The sequence below is a fragment of the Myodes glareolus genome, chromosome 7 (genome assembly GCF_982192425.1).
Source record: "Myodes glareolus chromosome 7, mMyoGla1.1, whole genome shotgun sequence".
Classification (NCBI taxonomy): domain Eukaryota; kingdom Metazoa; phylum Chordata; class Mammalia; order Rodentia; family Cricetidae; genus Myodes; species Myodes glareolus.
This window is the reverse complement of record NC_142032.1, coordinates 97,925,753-97,944,032: the sequence shown is the minus strand read 5'-3', so window position 1 is coordinate 97,944,032 and position 18,280 is coordinate 97,925,753. Positions and strand designations below refer to the sequence as shown.

At 37.9% G+C, this 18,280-nt stretch overlaps 1 protein-coding gene across 1 annotated transcript; it reads right to left on the bottom strand.

The window, feature by feature from the left end:
- Positions 1-1,412: 1,412 nt before the first annotated feature.
- Positions 1,413-2,381, bottom strand: LOC125395246 (olfactory receptor 2AG1-like). The gene has a single exon (XM_048426554.3). The coding sequence runs from the start codon at positions 2,361-2,363 to the stop codon at positions 1,413-1,415; it is 951 nt and encodes a 316-aa protein (XP_048282511.1). The 5' UTR covers positions 2,364-2,381.
- Between the last annotated feature and the right edge of the window lie 15,899 nt (positions 2,382-18,280).

The window sequence follows — 18,280 nt, the reverse complement described above, 5'->3', positions numbered from 1 at the left end:
AGCCCAAAGCTAGAAATGGATTATCTCTATTGTTGGCCAGTAAAATCTCATATTATTAAAGACACTACATGCTTGGATCATAGAACATGGATAAATCAAACTGATATTGACCTGGAATCTTCTCTATTTTCTGTTTATTGGTGACAGACTAGTAAAACAGGAAGAAATGAATTACTTGTCTTACTATATTGTAGAACTTATGAGCTATGATAATGGCCTGCCAAGAGACAAGCCTACTTGTGCATGGAAGTCATGGAAGTAACCAAAAACTTTTTGATTGGATGTAAGCCTTACTACAAAAATTCAACATATATATGGCACCACTATTGGGATCAAGAATCCGTGGCTATCCAGTTCATAGGGCCTATGAGAGAACTCATTTTTATTATTATTCTGCTGTAGAGAGAATATTAAACCATTAAACTGACTTATTTTTATATCCATAGACCATGCATTTCTATAATCACATCAGAAAAGCTTCTTCTTGAAATAGTTATCAGTTAACACAAAGACCCACAATTTTCCAAGGTACAGAGAATAGGAGATGGTAGAACGATCAAACCTTAGTTAAAACATCTTTATCACACCACCTTCTACCCAAACCTCAGACATCATTGTGAAAGAGTTGGTGGATGGCAGAGGAAGTGGATGATTACAAAGAAACAGTGCTTTCCAGGAACCACAAAACAGTTACAGATAGGAATTCACAGCGTTTTTTACTGCATGCACAAGACATGGACAAACTCAGGACAAACAAAAACCTCATCAAGAGTAGTGATTACTTTTACTAGTATCAAAGGAGTTAGTTATTTTACAAACCATCCAATGTAATATATACTACCACTTACAATTTTCAGTGCAATTTTGTCTTATAGCTGTTAAAATTGATGATGTAATCATCATATTCCAGAGGTCTCACTGCAATTATTTATAAGAATTTTCTTACTCAGTCCTCACAACAAAGCTATGAGATAGGTGTTTTATTACAGTGAAATTTTAACTTAAGGACCTTGGTTCAAAAGGCTATGTACATCTTGAAATTTATACATGAAAGTGAGGGGCACAGACTTTCAACCCCTATACTCTGCTTTCTACTCTGAGAGTCCTGTTGTTGCTCTGTAAGACCGCCCCACATATAAGGAAAAAAACAACCCAATGTGCCAACAGGTGAAGAAACATTTTATGCTGACATAACTCCCTAAAATGATTGCCTGAATCCAAAATGGAATAATTCACATAAATATGCACAGAAGTTGTATCTAGATAATTATCGTATAAATATCTCATGAAGAAAAGATTCACACCGAGTTAATCAGAGTAGTTTCTTTTCTATACTTCAAAATCAACAGATATACTTTTAATGACTTGATTTAGCCAGGAATATTACAAAGGCAGTTATTAGAAAGAACTATCTAGAAAGTAGATTGTGTTGGCAACAAGCGTTTTCCAAGAATTCTCCTTAAAGCCCCAGTGACTTCCTTATTCCTCAAACTGTAGATGAGAGGATTCAGAGCTGGAGTCACAATAGTATAAAAAACAGAGAGGACATTGTCTTGTTTGGGATTGTGGAATTGACTAGGAAGAACATACATGAATGAAGCACCCCCATACCACATCCCAACCACAGTCAGGTGGGAAGAACAGGTGACAAGGGCTTTCTTCCTGCCCTCATTTGAGGGCATGTGGAGTACACTATAAAGTATTCGCACATAGGAGGCCAGAATAACTGCAAGAGGGAGAATCAACACAGAGACACCTGTCAAATAAACCATGAGCTCATATGTGGATGTATCTGCACAAGCCAGCTTTAGCAATGGGGGGATCTCACAGAACAGATGTCTGATCTGCCGAGATTTGCAGAAGGGATATTGCATAGTGTAGGTGGTAAATATTAGGGCCGTAAGGGATGCCAGTATCCATGATGTGGCTATCAGGAGCCAGCAGACTGTGTGACTCATTAAGATTGTGTAATTCAGAGGTTGACAAATGGCCACATACCTGTCATAGGCCATGAAGGCCAGAAGGAGGTCCTCTGCACTGCCCAGTACTAGTTCTAGAAACATCTGAAGAGCACAGCCACCAAAGGAGATGGTATTGTCTTTGAGTAGAAAATCAATGACAGCCTTGGGAGTGATAACTGATGTGAGGAGGAGGTCCATGAGAGAGAGCTGTCCAAGTAGGAGGTACATGGGCACATGGAGCCGGGCATCCATTGTGATGACTAGCAGCAGCAGTCCATTGCTGGTCAGAGCCAACATGTACAGGGCTGTGATTGTGGCACAGAGCAGTTCAGGGGAGCCACTGTCATCCAGAATACCTACCAAGATGAAGCCACTTCCCAAGGTGGAGTTCCACAATTCCATTTTGAATGATATCTTTAATTGCCTAGAAACAGATGAGTCAATGAAATTTTATTGACTAGTTTTATAGACCTAGTTTTTGTGTTAACACCTTGAGTTTCCAATAGTGATATGCTGTCTTTCTTGTGTATAAATAACTTTCCTTGTTGATGTTCAAATTCCTGACTTTTAATTGTATCTTAATAAAACTTCTGAAGATTGGTATCGAACTGCTGGATAGGAAGGACTCGGTTCTGGACTTTAATCTCATAAAGCATAACACATTGATGTCTGAGTACAGCCACACAGAGATGCATTGTTACAAAAGTACACAGAATGCATCACTACTGCATGACTCATGGATAGATGATATCAGTATATATCATCTATTTCATGGAAATACTAATAAGGAGCATCCAAAAATAGACTAGTACATAACAGCACACAAATGTCTTGCTAGAGCAGAGTACATTTCTATTGCTAAAACACTACACAGTGGCATCTTTGCAAAAACTTTTCCATTGCTGAAGTTTAAAGTAATGTGCATTTGCAACAAAGCAGATATATATGTACTCGTGGGATCTGAACATGCCTTTTTCAGTCCTAAGACAGAGCAATTGAAAAGACAGTGAAACACAAAGCAATAGATAATCTGTTACTGTAGTTTGTCTTTAAGTTCTGCTTTGGATTCTTTATATTTCCATGACATGCTAACATGCTACATATTTAATTAAATTAGAAACTTTTTTTTACCTTTGGTGAGGAGAGGACTAGCTGTCTGACAACCTCTCCTTCACTTCAGCAGCATGAAGGTAGAGAGCATGAAGGAGAAAAGAAGTGGCTTCTCAGCACTACCTAGATGATTTGTTTTGCTAAGAGGTTATGTATGTATGGGAGGAATTCTTTAAAAGTCGGGTGTTGTAGTTGTTCTCTTCCTTACTTTTCTATACAGCTGTTCTCTGGAGACAGACATGAGAGCAGCCAGCAGCTAACATTCTTTGGGTAATGTCCTATGGGCTAATGTTTTCCAGTTTTGACACCCGAAAATGAGTAGAAACTGTTTCTATTTAGCAAGTTGCATAGAGGGAAATCCTCTAGCTCCATGTCATTTATGCAACTTGACTTGGGTCCAGATGCTCAGATTTCCTTATTCCTGCTCCATACGAGAACAAAGATCTAAGGTGTATGAAAGAAATTAGAAATTGGAAGATATGTCCAAAGGGGCCCATATATATGCACCCGAGAACTGAGGGGAGCTGAGGATTTATTGCAAAGCACATTAATTTGTCTTCTAAGCTTGTGGCTTTCTCTCTTCCTTCTTCTCTTAATGTCTTCAGAGAGAATTATCTCCCAACTGAAATGACTCCCCTGGAAAATTTAGTCTAGGAAAGGCAAACTAATGAATCCTCTTGGGCGTGTTTTCTAGTTTGTTTTTCTAAGCTCTCTGTATCTGGATCAGCTCTGAGACCACAGGTTTCTCTCACAATGAATGCAGGAGATCTCAAGAAAATGAACAAGAAATGGAATGGGCAGTAAAGAACAATAATATAGGATGCTGTAAAAATACCAAAATCAATGAGGTGCTTATATGAAAATGTCACAATGAAGTTTCATCCTTTATATAATGACAACTGCTAATAACAATTTGAGAGGCAAAAATGTGGCAGGTGGTAGTCATATACATCTTTAACCCAGCAGTCAGGGAGGCGGAACCAGGTGGACATATGTGAGTTTGAGACCAGCCTGGTTCCAGGACAGCCAGGGCTACACAGAGAAACATTGTCTTGATAAACCAAAAAAAAGAAAGAAATGAAGAAAGAAAGAATGAAAGAAAGAAAGAAAGAAAGAAAGAAAGAAAGGAAGAAAGAAAGAAAGAAAGACAAGGAAAAAGAAAGAAGAGACAGAATGTTCAGTATAACAAATAACTAAAATAACACAGTTCACTGAAATGTGTAAAATTATACATGTATTTGTTTAAGTGTGCTCTCAGGAAAGAAATGAGAGACTCTAAGGAGGTAAAAATTTGTTGCATAAAGGCAAGACTAGCAGTCTCCAAATGAACTCGTAAATCTGACAAAGAAAACTGACTACACAGGCGTGAACATCATGGAGAAGTGGCAATTGCATGTTAGGACAGAACTTCAGGCACGGAACTGATGCAAGGTCCACAAATTCTAATAAATTGTCAGTTTTATAATAGTAAATTTACTAGTTATTTTTAGGGCATTTTTATATTGAACTTGGGTAGTATTTTTCTTATTTGTATTATTTTGTAATTAGCAAATGTAAACTTTGATTTAATTTTCTTAATGTTTAAAATAAAAATCAATGGGTCCTTAAGCAACATTTCTTAGCATTTACTTGTGTAATGAGTGACTAAGAGGAGACTGAGGAAGAAGGAAAATAAGGAAGGATTTGAGTAAGAGCTTCGGTTAGTTTGATCTAGAGCATTAATAGATGAGGCAGGCACAGCCTGAGCGGCTGAGTCTTATGGTCACCAACTACATAGACACCACCTATGTGAATGTCTGTGCAGCAAGGCAAGCAGGAGAAACAGAGCTTAATCATCTGGGAAAGGTACAAAATGTTGTTAAGAGGACAATGAAGGAAGGCCGGATATTAACATATGTCTTTGGTTACCTCTGCAGCTAATAATAGCAACACAAGAAGCACAGGGAGTAATGAAGAATGGAACCCTAAGAGAACCTGTGAGACATCTTTTTTGTTTGTTTGTTTAATTGAAGCTTCACAAAGAGGATTATTGTTTCTTGACTAGGTATCATCACCATCTATTCTGCCTGTAAGTTTCTATCAAGACAAGATGGGCTAGAAGACTTCAGACCCAATATCATGTTTAATGGGTAAATTGTATGGATATGCCAAGTCAGGAATTTTCATTGAAAGACTTAGTAAGATCCAGGTTCCAGCACAGCTCACTCCTATTCACATGGGAGCTAGCCATTTGGTGTGGACTTAAGATTCCCAATTTCAGCAATTGTCATTCTGTAGGTCATGCCCATTGGAAAATACATATCTCTTATGGTCTTAGGAAGTCTCATGTAGTTGTTTGGTTGTTTTTATTCTTTACTCTTTTGGGGGGACTACCACCCAGCTCCCAAATAAATACATAGATGTCATATGATTAATAAAACCCCTAAGGCAGATATTGAGGTTCAACCTGAAGGTCAGAAAAGTAAAACAATCAGTCACTGGTTCGTAACTCTAACTTGGTCTGAAATGACGATCCTGTCTCTAGGTGTCTCAGAGTGAGGATGACTGAGAGCTCTCTCCTCCCTTCTTTTAATTGTCTCTAGTGCAAGGATTAAAGGTAGGCACCAATACTTCCTGGTTTCTATGGCAAACTAGTGTGACTACTGAGGTTAAAGGTATGTGTCAGAAGTGCATTGTCTGTGAGGCTGACCAGGGAGGCAGTTTTACTCTTTGATCTTCAAACAAGCTTTATACAAATAAAATACAAATTAAATGGAGGATTATTCTTTATATTAAATGTCTGGCCTTAGCTTGCTTTGTTTCTAGCCAGATTTTCTTAACTTAAATTATCTCATCTACCTTTTGCTTCTGATTTTTTTTATTCTGTAACCTTACTTTCACTCTTATTCTGTAATTGACAGTGTAGCTGGGTGGTTGTCCTTTTCTTTTCTTGCTCCTTGATCTCTCTTGTTTCCTGTTCCTTCTTTTTCTCCTTCTATTCATTCTCTCTGCCTGCCAGTCTGTCCTTTCCTTTCTCTTGCCTTGCTATTGGCCATTTGTCTCTTTATTAGACTAATCAGGTGTTTTAGACAGGCAAAAAAATCATAACTCATAGAAACATTACTAAAACAAATGTTTCACATCTTAAAATAAAATTTAAGAATAAATACATGTAACACATCTTAAAATAATATTCTACAACACCCTCAACCATAAATTTATTTCCTTTTTAAAAAATTTATTTATTTATTAAAAATTTCCACCTCCTCCCCACCTCCCTTTTCCCTTCCCCTCCCCCCACCCTCCTCCCCTTCCCTTTCCAGTCCCAAGAGCAGTCAGGGTTCCCTGCCCTGGAAGTAGTCCAAGGTCCTCCCCCCCTCCATTCAGGTCCAGGAAGGTGAGCATCTAAACAAACCAGGCTCCCACAAAGCCAGTTCATGCAGTAGAATCAAAACCCAGTGCCATTGTCCTCTGCTTCTCCATCAGCCTTCATTGTCAGCCACATTCAGAGAGTCTGGTTTGATCACATGTTCCATCAGTCCCAGTTCAGCTGGCCTTGGTGAGCTCCCATTAGATCAGTCCAACCATCTCAGTGGGTGGACACACCCCTCATGGTCCTGACTTCCTTGCTCATGTTCTCCCTCCTGCCCCTCATTTGGACCTTGGGAGCTCAGTCCAGTGCTCCAGTGTGGGTCTCTGTTTCTATCTCCATCCATCACCAGATGAAGGTTCTATGGTGATATGCAAGATATTCATCAGTGTGGCTATGGGACAAGGCCAGTTCAGGCACCCTCTCCTCTGCTGCCCAAGGAACAAGCTGGGAATATCTCCTTGGACACCTGGGAACCCCTCTAGAGTCAAGTCTCTTGCAAACCCTAAAATGGCTCCCGTAATTAAGATATCTACTTCCCTGTTCCCATATCCACCCTTCCTCCATCCCAACCATCCCATTCCCCCAAGCTCTCCCCAATCCTCCCCTTCTCCCTTCTCTCTACCCATCTCCCCTTACACTCCCCCCACCCCACCTCCGTGCACCCAACTTTTGCCTGGCACTCTTGTCTACTTTCAATATCCAGGAGGATAACTATATGATTTTCTTTTGTTTCACCTTATTTAGCTTCTCTAGGATCACGAGTTATAGACTCAATGTCCTTTATTTATGGCTAGAATCCACTTATGAGTGAGAACATACCATATTCATCTTTTTGGGTCTGGGAATAAATTTACTTCTATTGCCACTTCATAACTCAAATTTTGCTACTGTGTGGTCTTTCGGTTCCTAAGTCGATCAGAAATAAGTATTTTATGATGGTCATGATCCACAGGTGAGAACCGCTATCCTAGTTCTCCCTTGCCAATGACTTCTGCCACGTTTTCAAGCCCATATTCATTCCTTTGTAATGCCTTTCCTATCCTGCAGAATCAATTCTTTATCAAGGACATCACATTCACTATTCTCGGCTGTGACCAGGTAGGCTAGTTGTACCCTCCTTCTTTTCCTTTCTCCTGGTCTCTCCAGAGTACTCTTAGACATGCACCTACATGTCTTTCTAGCCTTTCCTCATAGTTCACCTCAATTCACTTCATACTCACTGACATACAGAGCCATAACTAGGAAACTCTGCCACATTTGCTGAAGCAGTACCCCATGTCCAGCTTAAAATAATTGCAGGCTCAAAATACTTCATTTGCCTTCTAGCCTATAATGTAACCAAAATTCTGAACCAGTTTGAGACTGCTTGGAGTTGAAATCCAGTGTTTATACAAAATTCCAGTCCTGGTACCACTTTTGGTCTGAATCCTAAAACCCAGTGAAACCCAAAGACTTAGAAGAAAGCACTATTCTTCTGGTCCACAAACTGTCAGACTGGAACAAAGCAACCAAATAATGAAACACCCACTTACCAAAGCTGAGAACAGGTAACTACATCAAGAAAACCACAAACATCATAGCTCCAGATGCCTAAATCACAGCTCAAAACACAAACAGTAACAGCCATGGCAATATGTCTGCCCCAGAAGTCAAAAACCTTACTGACATAATCCCTGAAATAAGCAATTTGCCTGAGGCATAAGACAAGGATTTCAAAGTAGCAATTGTAACCATGTTTCAAGAATCTTATAGAGGATATAAACAAACTGCCTTAATGAAGACCTTTGTGAAAACCCAAACAGTTTAACAAAATACTGCAAAACATTGAGACATGAAAGTAGAAATAGAATCACTAAAGAAAACCCAAACTAAAATAAAACTTGAAATGAAAACCTCGGAATTCAACAAAGGACCAGGAGTAAGTCTTACTAACAAATTAAAAGAAATGGAAGAGAGAATATCAGATCTTGAAGACAAGGGAGAAGAAGTGAATAACTCACCCCAAAATATATTAAATCTAAAGATAATCAGGCACAAGATATCCAGAAAACTTGGGATATATGAAAAGACTATGAATATTAGATATAGAGGAAGGAGAAGAAACTCAGACAAAGGGAAAGAAATTATTTTTAACAAAATGATAAAATAAGAAAGCTTCAGGATTAGGAGTGGGACTCAATGCCCACTTCTCCCTCCCAGTCCTGGGAACCTACCTGACTTGAACCTGTGCAGACCTTGTGCATGCTGCCACAGTTTCTGTGAGTTTATATGTACAGTAGGCCTTCTATGTCTCGAAGATGCCATTTCCCTGGGCTCATTCCTCACATCGAACTGTTATAGTCTTTACACCTGCTCTTCCACATAGATTCCTGAGCCTTGAGGGGAGGTTTAATGGGGACATTTCATTTAAAACTGAGTGTCCATATGTCTCTTACTCTCTTCACATTGTCCAGCTTTGGTTCTCTGCATTAATTCCTGCCCCGCGCTTCCGTCTCGCCAGCAAGAACGACGCGGGACACTTAGGATCCTTCTGCAGCAAAGCTTTAATGCGTCTTGAGAGGGAGAGCATAAGCTTACATGGTGGAGACCCAGAATGAGGGGAACCCAGCCCTTATAAAGGAAACAGTCCTCGCTTCTGACGTGTCACTCTTGGATTGGTCCGCTGCCCATTATCCCAGATGATGCCTTGGAAGTAGGCAGGGATGCAGCAGTAGAGAGTTACCAAGCACATGCGCTAGGATTAAAGGCGTGTGCTACAACACCTTGAACTCATAGAGATCTGCCTGTCTCTGCCTCCCAGGCATTGGGACCAAAGGCGTGTATTACCACATCTTGAGGTCACAGAGGTCAATCTGCCTCTGCCTCCCAGGCATCAGGACTAAAGGCGTGTACCACCACACCTTGAGGTCACAGAGGTCAATCTCTACCTTTGTCCCTTGAAGCAATGGAGAATGTGGTTGCGGCCCTCCACAAATTCCCATCTACTTCCATTAGAAGTTTCTCTAATGTGGGTTGAGAGAGGAAGTACACCATTGGGAGTCATTGTATTGCTAGATTCCCTTAGCAGAATAATGAGATTTTCCCCTAGGCCCATGAGTTATCTAGTCTCAGGTTCTTGCCCACTTTAGCAATGTCAGGTATTTAGATTCCATCTTATGGAGTGGGATTTAAATTCTACCAAAAGTTGGTTTGTTATTTCTATAATATTTTATTTAATACTTTTAGTGTCACTAAGTATGAACACAAAAGAAGGAATAATTCAGATTTCAGAGACAGTATTTCCAAAATTCCTGTTTTTGGAAAGATGACACTGTAAACCACACCCACTCTTACCAAGGAGCAGTGAAACTAGACAGTGGTTTCTTTCTTAGCCCTCCTCATATGTATCTTCTTCCATAGTCCTTCTGTGCTATTTTAAACCATAGATTCCTACAAGAGAGGGGCACTCAGAATCAAATGATCTGCCTTCTTAATGTATTTTAGGTTTGTTTTATTTTATATAAATTAATTTGACAATGGTCCTACTGTTTATATTTTGTGGGAAAAAAAACTGAGTGTATTAGCGCTTAACTCTTCTTTGAAAACGTTGTAGAATTCCTAACTTTATTTCGGTCAGCCTCAGCATTTTTTATTCAGATATTTTATTGCCTGGTTCTATTTACTTAGGGGGATTCTAGGTCTATTTAAATTGTTATTTAATCTTGGTTTACCTTTGGTAAGTGGTATCTATTGAGAAAATCATCCACTTATTTTAGTTTTAAATTTTATGGAGTACAAGTTTTAAAAGTATAGTCTAATGATTCTTGGTGTCTGTTATATGCCCTTTTCTGATTTTGTTGATTTGAGTATTCTCTCTCCTTCTTTTAGTTAGTTTGGACAACAGTTTGTTGATCATGTTGTTTTATTCAAGAGATCAACCTTTTTTGCAATGATTCTTTGTATTGTTCTCTTTGTTTCTAATTTATGATTTCAGCCCTTGGTTTGATTGTTTCCTGCTATCTTCCTTTCTTGGGTATGCTTGCTTTCTCTTATGTTCTAGACTTTTAGGTGTACTGTTAAGTTGTTAACATGAGGTCTCTCAAATTATTTTTAAAAAATTCTGTTTCTTATACATTTTTTCAATATAATATGTTCAACATTAATAGTTTTTTTAAAATCATCTTGTCTCTTTGATCACTCACTCTGCTTTAAATGATTTTTGAACAGTCAAATGCATTAGGTTATGTATCATGACAGTTACATGATATTGCCAGATGCTTTCTTTTTGTCCTGTCTAAAATGTCTTGACACTGTGTCAGTCAGATGTGAATCTGTGTACCAAAAGTCCTGAAACAGCTAATCTTGTTAGGAACAGTTGCCCACAATGAATACAAAGAACTAAGACTCCATTGAGAAAATGCCTCCATAAGATCTAGTTGTAAGGCAATTTTTTAGTGATCGATGGATGAGGACACAGCACATCGTGGGTAGTGGCGTTTCAGAGCTTGTGGTCCTGAGTTCTATAAGAAAGCAGAATGAGCAAGGCAGTAAGCAGACCCCTCCATTGCCTCCGTATCAGCTCCTGCCTCCAGGTTCCTTCTCTGTTTGGGTTCCTGCCCTGACTTCCCTTAATGATGGACTATGATGAAGACACATAAGCCAAATGAATCTGTTGTCTCCAAGTTGATTTTGGTCATGATCATTTAATCACATTTCATCACAGCAATAGCAGCTCTAAATAGGACACTTGGTATTCAAGATGAGTTCAGCATTCAAAATCAAATTTTTCCTCTCTTTCGTTCATTCATGTAAGTCTAAAGTCAGATGAATTAAAAGGTACTTTATTTTTTATTAAAAATACACTTTTGTACATACAATATATTCTAAACATGGTTTAGTATCCTTCATCTTCATGTACTTGTTTTTGTGTCAGGGGACATATTCCTATCCAAGACACAGAACAATACTGTGTGATGGCTTTGCCTTCCATCTTATTTAAGACAAGTTATCTACTTTTATTTTGCACTTGGCCACTTACTCCAGTTGAGCAGGCTGGGAAACCTCTTTGGGATTTTACTCTCTCCACCTCCCATGAACTATAAAAGTGCTGAGATTATAGACACATTACACAGTGTCTGACTTTTTCCTGAGTTCCAGGTTTTCAAATTCTGGGCTAGTGTGACAAATATGTATAGCCAATGATCTATCTATCTGGCCCTAAAACACACAAATTTTAAAGGAAGACTTTTTGCCTAAATTAAGGAAGTTGTTATGAACATATTGTTGTTATTATGGAACTAAGGTTTCTGAGAGCAGAGCACTTTCAATTAGATCTCTAATTCAGATAGAGGGCCTGGGTTTCCCTCTAATAAGAACCTTCAATGTCCTTTATTCCTCCATTAATACAAGATAAACAGAAATTTGTAAAGCTGACCTTTTGTAGCATACAGAGAAAATATGCTTGTGACTTTGACATGGTATAGCACAGTCTTAGGAATTCCCAATTATTAACATGTCTCAAGAGCAAAGTATTTATCACACAAGACTAAGAACTCAGTGTTCAACTCCTCAGAACACAGAAAGATCCTCATGTGTTAGTGTGTATTTTTAATCTCAGGAAACCTCAAGGGACATGGGAGATGGAGACAGGCAAACTGATTAGAATGTTAGACTTTAGTTAGACTGGCTTTTACAGCTGTTAATGAAAAGAAACTCTGCCTCAAAACTTAGTTAGAAGGCAAGGACTGACAGTCAAGGAAGCCCTCTGACCTAAAAACATACACAGGGATCAACAGACACGAATGCATACATACATGTGAACAGGAACACATATCAAATATGAAGATCAAAAAATAAGTTTAGATCCTTGATCTAATAAGACTGGAGATCATTATCTGCTAAATAAGACATTGAACACAGTTGTCAAAGTTGAAGGTTTTCCTACAATTTGCTGGAGATCACTTCAGCAGTGGTGGTATTTTAGACAAGGTTCACATGACAGGTGAAACATCCCCACAACAAGTTCCAAGGCAGTGATGACAGTCAAAGCAGAAACTAGGAAAATAAATTTGCTGGCCCAGAGTATATTAGCAATAGGCCCTGAAGTACAAAAGTCTTAACAGTGACCTAGGAAGATATAGTTGACAAAGGTGCATTACTTTCCTTGAGTTTTGAAGCTGGTTGTGAATTATCAAGATTCAGAATTACACAGAAAGTCTTACTGAATAAACAAATAGCCAGGCAATGGTTTTACGATTCACAATGAATGAACTGTTAAAACTATTTGAAGGTACCACAAATGTCATGTCTTCTCAGAATGCAGGCAAAAGAATGCTTAGAAGCAAAAAAAAAATAGTTCTTCATATACTGACCATTGAGAACATAGCACTCAATGAAACACTTCCAAAGATTCATGACAGAGATAGGACTGTGGGGCCATAGGGTCATGTGGGCAGATGAATGGAACAGGAGCACTGACCCATGAGCTTACAAATACAAGGTTACTGGAGCATTCAAAGTAAATCATATGGAAAGAGCACTGCTATTATTTGTGTGCATGTGTGTGTGTGTGTGTGTGTGTGTGTGTGTATGAGAGAGAGAGAGAGAGTGAGAGAGAGAGAGAGAGAGAGAGAGAGTGTGAGAGAGACAGACAGACAGACAGAGACAGAGAGAGACAGAGACAGAGAGAATTGTTTGAATATGAGGTAAATTTTTTGTTTCTTCTCCATGTGAAAAGGTGAAAAAGACAGCAGTCATTAATCATCATATATTATTGAAGAATAAATTTAGAATTATTTGGCTGGACCTCTTTGCCCATGATTTTAATCCCAGAATTTGGGAGGCAGGAGGCAAAGAGAGTTCTTTGATTTCAAGACCAACATGATACATATTAGTGGCATTAAACTTAGCTGGGCTGCATAATGAGTGTTATTCTTTGCTATCATTTTAAGAACTAACCACGCCCACCTCAGCCACTTTGACCCTCCCCTTGCTGCCATCTCTCTCTCTCTCTCTCTCTCTCTCTCTCTCTCTCTCTCTCTCTCTCTCCTTCTCTCTCTGGTGTGTGTGTGTGTGTATGTCTTTGTTTTATGTTTGTCTATATCTCCCTTTTTAAGTAATAAATGTCTAGCTTTATATATAGCCTTATGTCCATTTACTCTATCGTTCACCGCATCCAGCCGCTTGACTCTGCCGCTCGCCCGGGGACCCTGTACTGCTCCAGTGGCAGCTTCTGCCTGGCTTGCAGGCTGCCCGGGCCATTATATCATATTCTTTTTAAAAGAACAAAAATGAGATCCTGTTTCAAAGCAAAAGTATTTGTAAATATCTAATGGAAGATATATTAGGGACTCAAAAATAAAGAATTTAGAAAACATGCTAAGTGTTTTTATATGAATAGTTAAATGATGATATTTTAAAAGTATGTCACAGTGAACGAACAGCTCCAAAAGAGCCAGAACAGACAAAAAGCGTGCCAGCTTCAAAAAAGGTAAGAATGACTCCATCTGCTCCTACCTTCCCTGAAGAAAGTAAGAAAGAGTCCCAATAAGGAGGTAATAAAATCAAGTATAAATGATGCTCTGTTGTTTTCAAATATTCTGGAAAGTCAGAATTAATTAAGAAAGTATTTCTAAGCTCTTTCAACTGTGAAAATATATTGTCAAAACATTCATTATTTTATTTTAATGGTGATATCTGTACTGCCTTTGAATAAATGAGAAAACATCTTTACACCACATGTGTCCTCCATAGTCATATTTCAGCAAACAGGATTGTTAGAAATACAGATTCTCCTTGAGTTTTTGACGAATGCCTTGTATTTTGTACTGCATACCTTTACACAGTTCAGTGCCACTGAAATGTAATTGTGTCACAAACTTCAATAATCAATCATTTTCATTAATTAATTTCTTATCTTATGTTGTAATTAAATCATCCGACCTCTTAAATATCTGTGCAATTTCTAAATTTGGACAGTTTTTTTTTCATACTGTATAACTGCTTTCTTTAGAAATCTCCCATTTTAGGGTGAAAGTTTTGTTCCGTAGTGAATGGTTTCATTGTAGGAAGATCTATCAATCCTGACATGTTTTCCTTTTCTTTCTCTTCCTCCCTTCCTTCTTTTGTTCTTCCCTTTCTTCTCTTCTTCCCTTCTTTCTTATTTGTTTACTGAATTAGTAGAAGTTGAACATAAGGCTTCAAGAGCATTCTAGGTAAGCACCCTACCTATTATCTCTACCTTTAATACGTTTACCTTTAGTTTTTGTTAAATAGAACAGGGTAAGAGGACACATCATTTCCATGCTGCAAAGCATGATTCAACAATAAAAATTGAATCAAAACCCAAAGTTGTGAGAATGACATCATTCTGTATTTCAAAGAATTAGCTGCTTCTCCAGTGAGTCTGGAGAGACTCCGTGGCAGTGGCAGAACACCAAAGAGTGTTTTACTTTCAGCAACTGTCATCACAGTATCTTTTATACCTAACTTTCCAGTGGCAACCACACTAGGTAGTGAATCCAAAACCTTTTTCCCTCAAGGGTTAAGATGAAGAGAGTCGATATTCTTGTAATGGAGACAGCTTTGTGTCACTTTATTATGAAGTTTGCTGTTCTTGGTATTTGTGGTGGTGAGACCTGAATGATGGCTCCTGCATGACAAGCAGAGACTTTACTGCAGAGCCACAATTCCAGCCCACTAGTTGGTGGGTCAAATAGCCTTCCTGAGTCATGGGGAATGCTAGCAAGGCACACTAAGTTTCCCTGACTTTAAAAAATCTCCTGAGTAAATTGAGAGCATGGAGACCTTGGGGGAGGGTTGAAGGGGAGAGAGATCATTTAGGATCATCACAGCTGCGTATGGGTGGGGGTTTATTTTTTAGGTATTATGTTTGATAAATTTAAGTATTCTTTGATTTGAAATATGCAGAAATAGATTAATGAAGAAACTGCCTACAAAAGAGGCTTTACTCTAGAATAGTCTATATTGGTCTCAAAAATAATACTTTGTATCTAAACATTTATATGCTATATTTTCCAAGCATTACAATAAAATGCCTTTTGATTTTTTTATAAGTACATCACAGTACTGACCCAATACCTTCTGGCAGGTAATGTCTAAGAGTACATTAATACTAAGGAAATTCAAAGATGACAAGTTAATTATTGGTTGTATTCTCAGATAAATACTGTTTATTCACTTGATTTTTGCTTTTTATTAGAGTCCCCACAGTATTATCAGTGTATTTTTAGATTGAAAAATTGTTGTTTTTAAATCATGGACATGAGGTTTATACTCAACCATCATTTCCCCAGCACCAATTCTGTGTTTTCGAAAATGAGCCTCCTGGTGTTAACCACAAACACTATGTCCATTTGCCACTCCTTGCCTTTTCAAAACCTTTCTGAAGTCAGCTAACGAATTAGACCTTCATCGCATTTATCTTTTTGAGAGCTGACAGAATTTGGGATCATTCTGAGTTATCACACAGTATTACAAGAAGCCAATAAATTACTTTCCTCCTTTGACACTATCTCCATATGCAGAGGTCCTTTTCTCCTGTGCAGCACCCTTTCATAGATGGTGGAAGACCCCATGCCGTCCTCCTATCAGAGTGCTCCATCCATCACTTGTCCATTCATGTGAGCTATTTTCTACAATAATGAGGTCTATGAATCTCAATAGATTATCTGAATGTAGAGAGCCAAACTGTAGCATGACTACTTTATGTGTTTATAAAAGAGGATTTTGTTTTTTCCCATCAGTTGAACATGAACAAAGAGTTGAAGACCCCTTCCCATCAATGATCTGCTATGTCAGACACTGATTTGGCAGAAAATTAAAGGCTGTATGTCAAGCTGGTTCCGTGCTCATTTTGATTGTTTACTTCCATAGTAGAGGACAATTGTGTTATCATCTGTGGGGATATGTATCAATAAAACATTGCATACACATTAGTAAATTGTTTATTTGCTCCAAGCTAAAAGATCCAAAAATCATCACAGCTATTGTCCAAAGTGAAGATTCATAATTTACAGTAGCTACAACTGTTCAAAGACATACCTTGCAAAAATGATGTAACTTCCCACTTGCAATTCTAAACAGTCTCAACCTAAATACCTGAAATTATCCACTGAGTTTTATTGTTGTTTGTTCATGTTTATATTGTTAAGTTAATAGTAATGCTCATTTGGCATAGAAACAGGTCAAATTGTGCTTTCAAGATTCACTTATAAATGGACTACTAAGGAACAACTTGAGCATATCCAAGGCTTGGATATCCAAGGCCACGGAAGCTTGTAAGATGCTAGCTGAAACAGAAATCTATTCTATGGTTAAAAACAAATATTGTGAGAGATAACATCACATTCAGTGAGAGCCCTCAAAGTAACATGACAGGGAGAGTGTGTGGTGCTATTGGAGGAGAGAATCAGGGTACTAATTACACTGAGTACAAGAGTGACTATCAGTTACTGCAGTCTTAAAAAATGTGCTAGGGAGGAACCAGTGTCTTTCTAGGTTTGTGTGTGTGTGTGTGTGTGTGTGTGTGTGTGTGTGTGTGTTTATGTTTTGAATGTACTAATATTTGTAAACTAAATTCTTTCCTTTCCTTTCCATGAGAAAAAGTTTTAAGGAAAGTGTCACTAAACCTTATGAGCTGAATGAAGGACAAGTGAAGTGTTGACTATATATCTCTAAAGTATCTTAAGAAATCAAGCAACAAATAATCAAGGCATTTGGTAAATTCTTTTTTATGAATATTAAAATATTACTTTTTAAAACATGCTACAGTGGAGTAAGACCCCCAGGAGAGCTGAAATCCATACTGAATAAGTCCTTCCAGATCAATGGAGGTAAGAGTGATTATGAATACTTTGCTGCTACCTACCTAACTTCAATAACAGCTTGGTTTATTCAAAAAAGGAACAAAGGAAATAAGATATAAATAATTTCATTCTTTTTTTCATTTGCCTCCTTATTCTTCAAATTCAAATTTATTTAAGAAATGGTTTTCTGAGAAATTTCCATTCTCAAAATATATCATCTGAAACATGTTTGTTTATTTAACATGAGCCTTTAAGCACACAGTATTTTTGTATAAATAAAAAGATCTCTGACTATTTCACAGTGTGTGTCCTCCCTAGTCAAGTAGCAAGTTTTCTTGTTATAAAATGGAATTTTCTTTCATTTTATAATAAATCCATTTATGCTATACATTATATACATCAGTGTCAATAAAAGGTGATCATGTAAAAAATGAAAATGTAGAATTCAATTACTTCCATTAAGGTTTTGGGAACTAAGTTTAACTAAGTTTTTCTGCATTTCATTCCTTTATAATTTCTTAATTTAGATATATTAGACAATTCATATATGGTTTTATGTTTATCTTTAATTATCTGCCTTTTAATCTGAATATATCTTGACATAAGAAATAATACACTTGCTCAACTTTTTAAAGAATTAATGAATTAATTAATTCTTTTTAATGAATTAATTTTGAGTCCTGTAGGCAGTGCAGGGGATTGAACTCTGCCATTATTGGCATTCTAGCCTAGTGTTTGCCTTTTTGGCTATACCACCAGCAACTTTTTCCTTTGGTTTTATTAGTTCATGTAGGATATGGTGATAATTGGTTTACATGCAAATAGACATAATTTCCAGAACAATTTGCCACAGTCAGAGGAAGGCAGAGAAAAGAGCATCATTCTGCAGAGGACGGCACTGACTGGTCCATTGAGTCTGGATAAGATTCTAAGAGTGGGAGGAACACTATAGAGTTTGGACTTTCAGCAGCTGTCACCACAGTGCCTTTCACACCTACCTTGCCTATGGAGAGCACAGCATCAAGTGAATCGGAGTACACGGAGTGTAGAGG

What these genes read in the sequence shown, in the direction of transcription:
- LOC125395246 (XM_048426554.3), bottom strand. Translation starts at nt 2,363, where the DNA reads ATGGAATTGTGGAACTCCACCTTGGGAAGTGGCTTCATCTTGGTAGGT.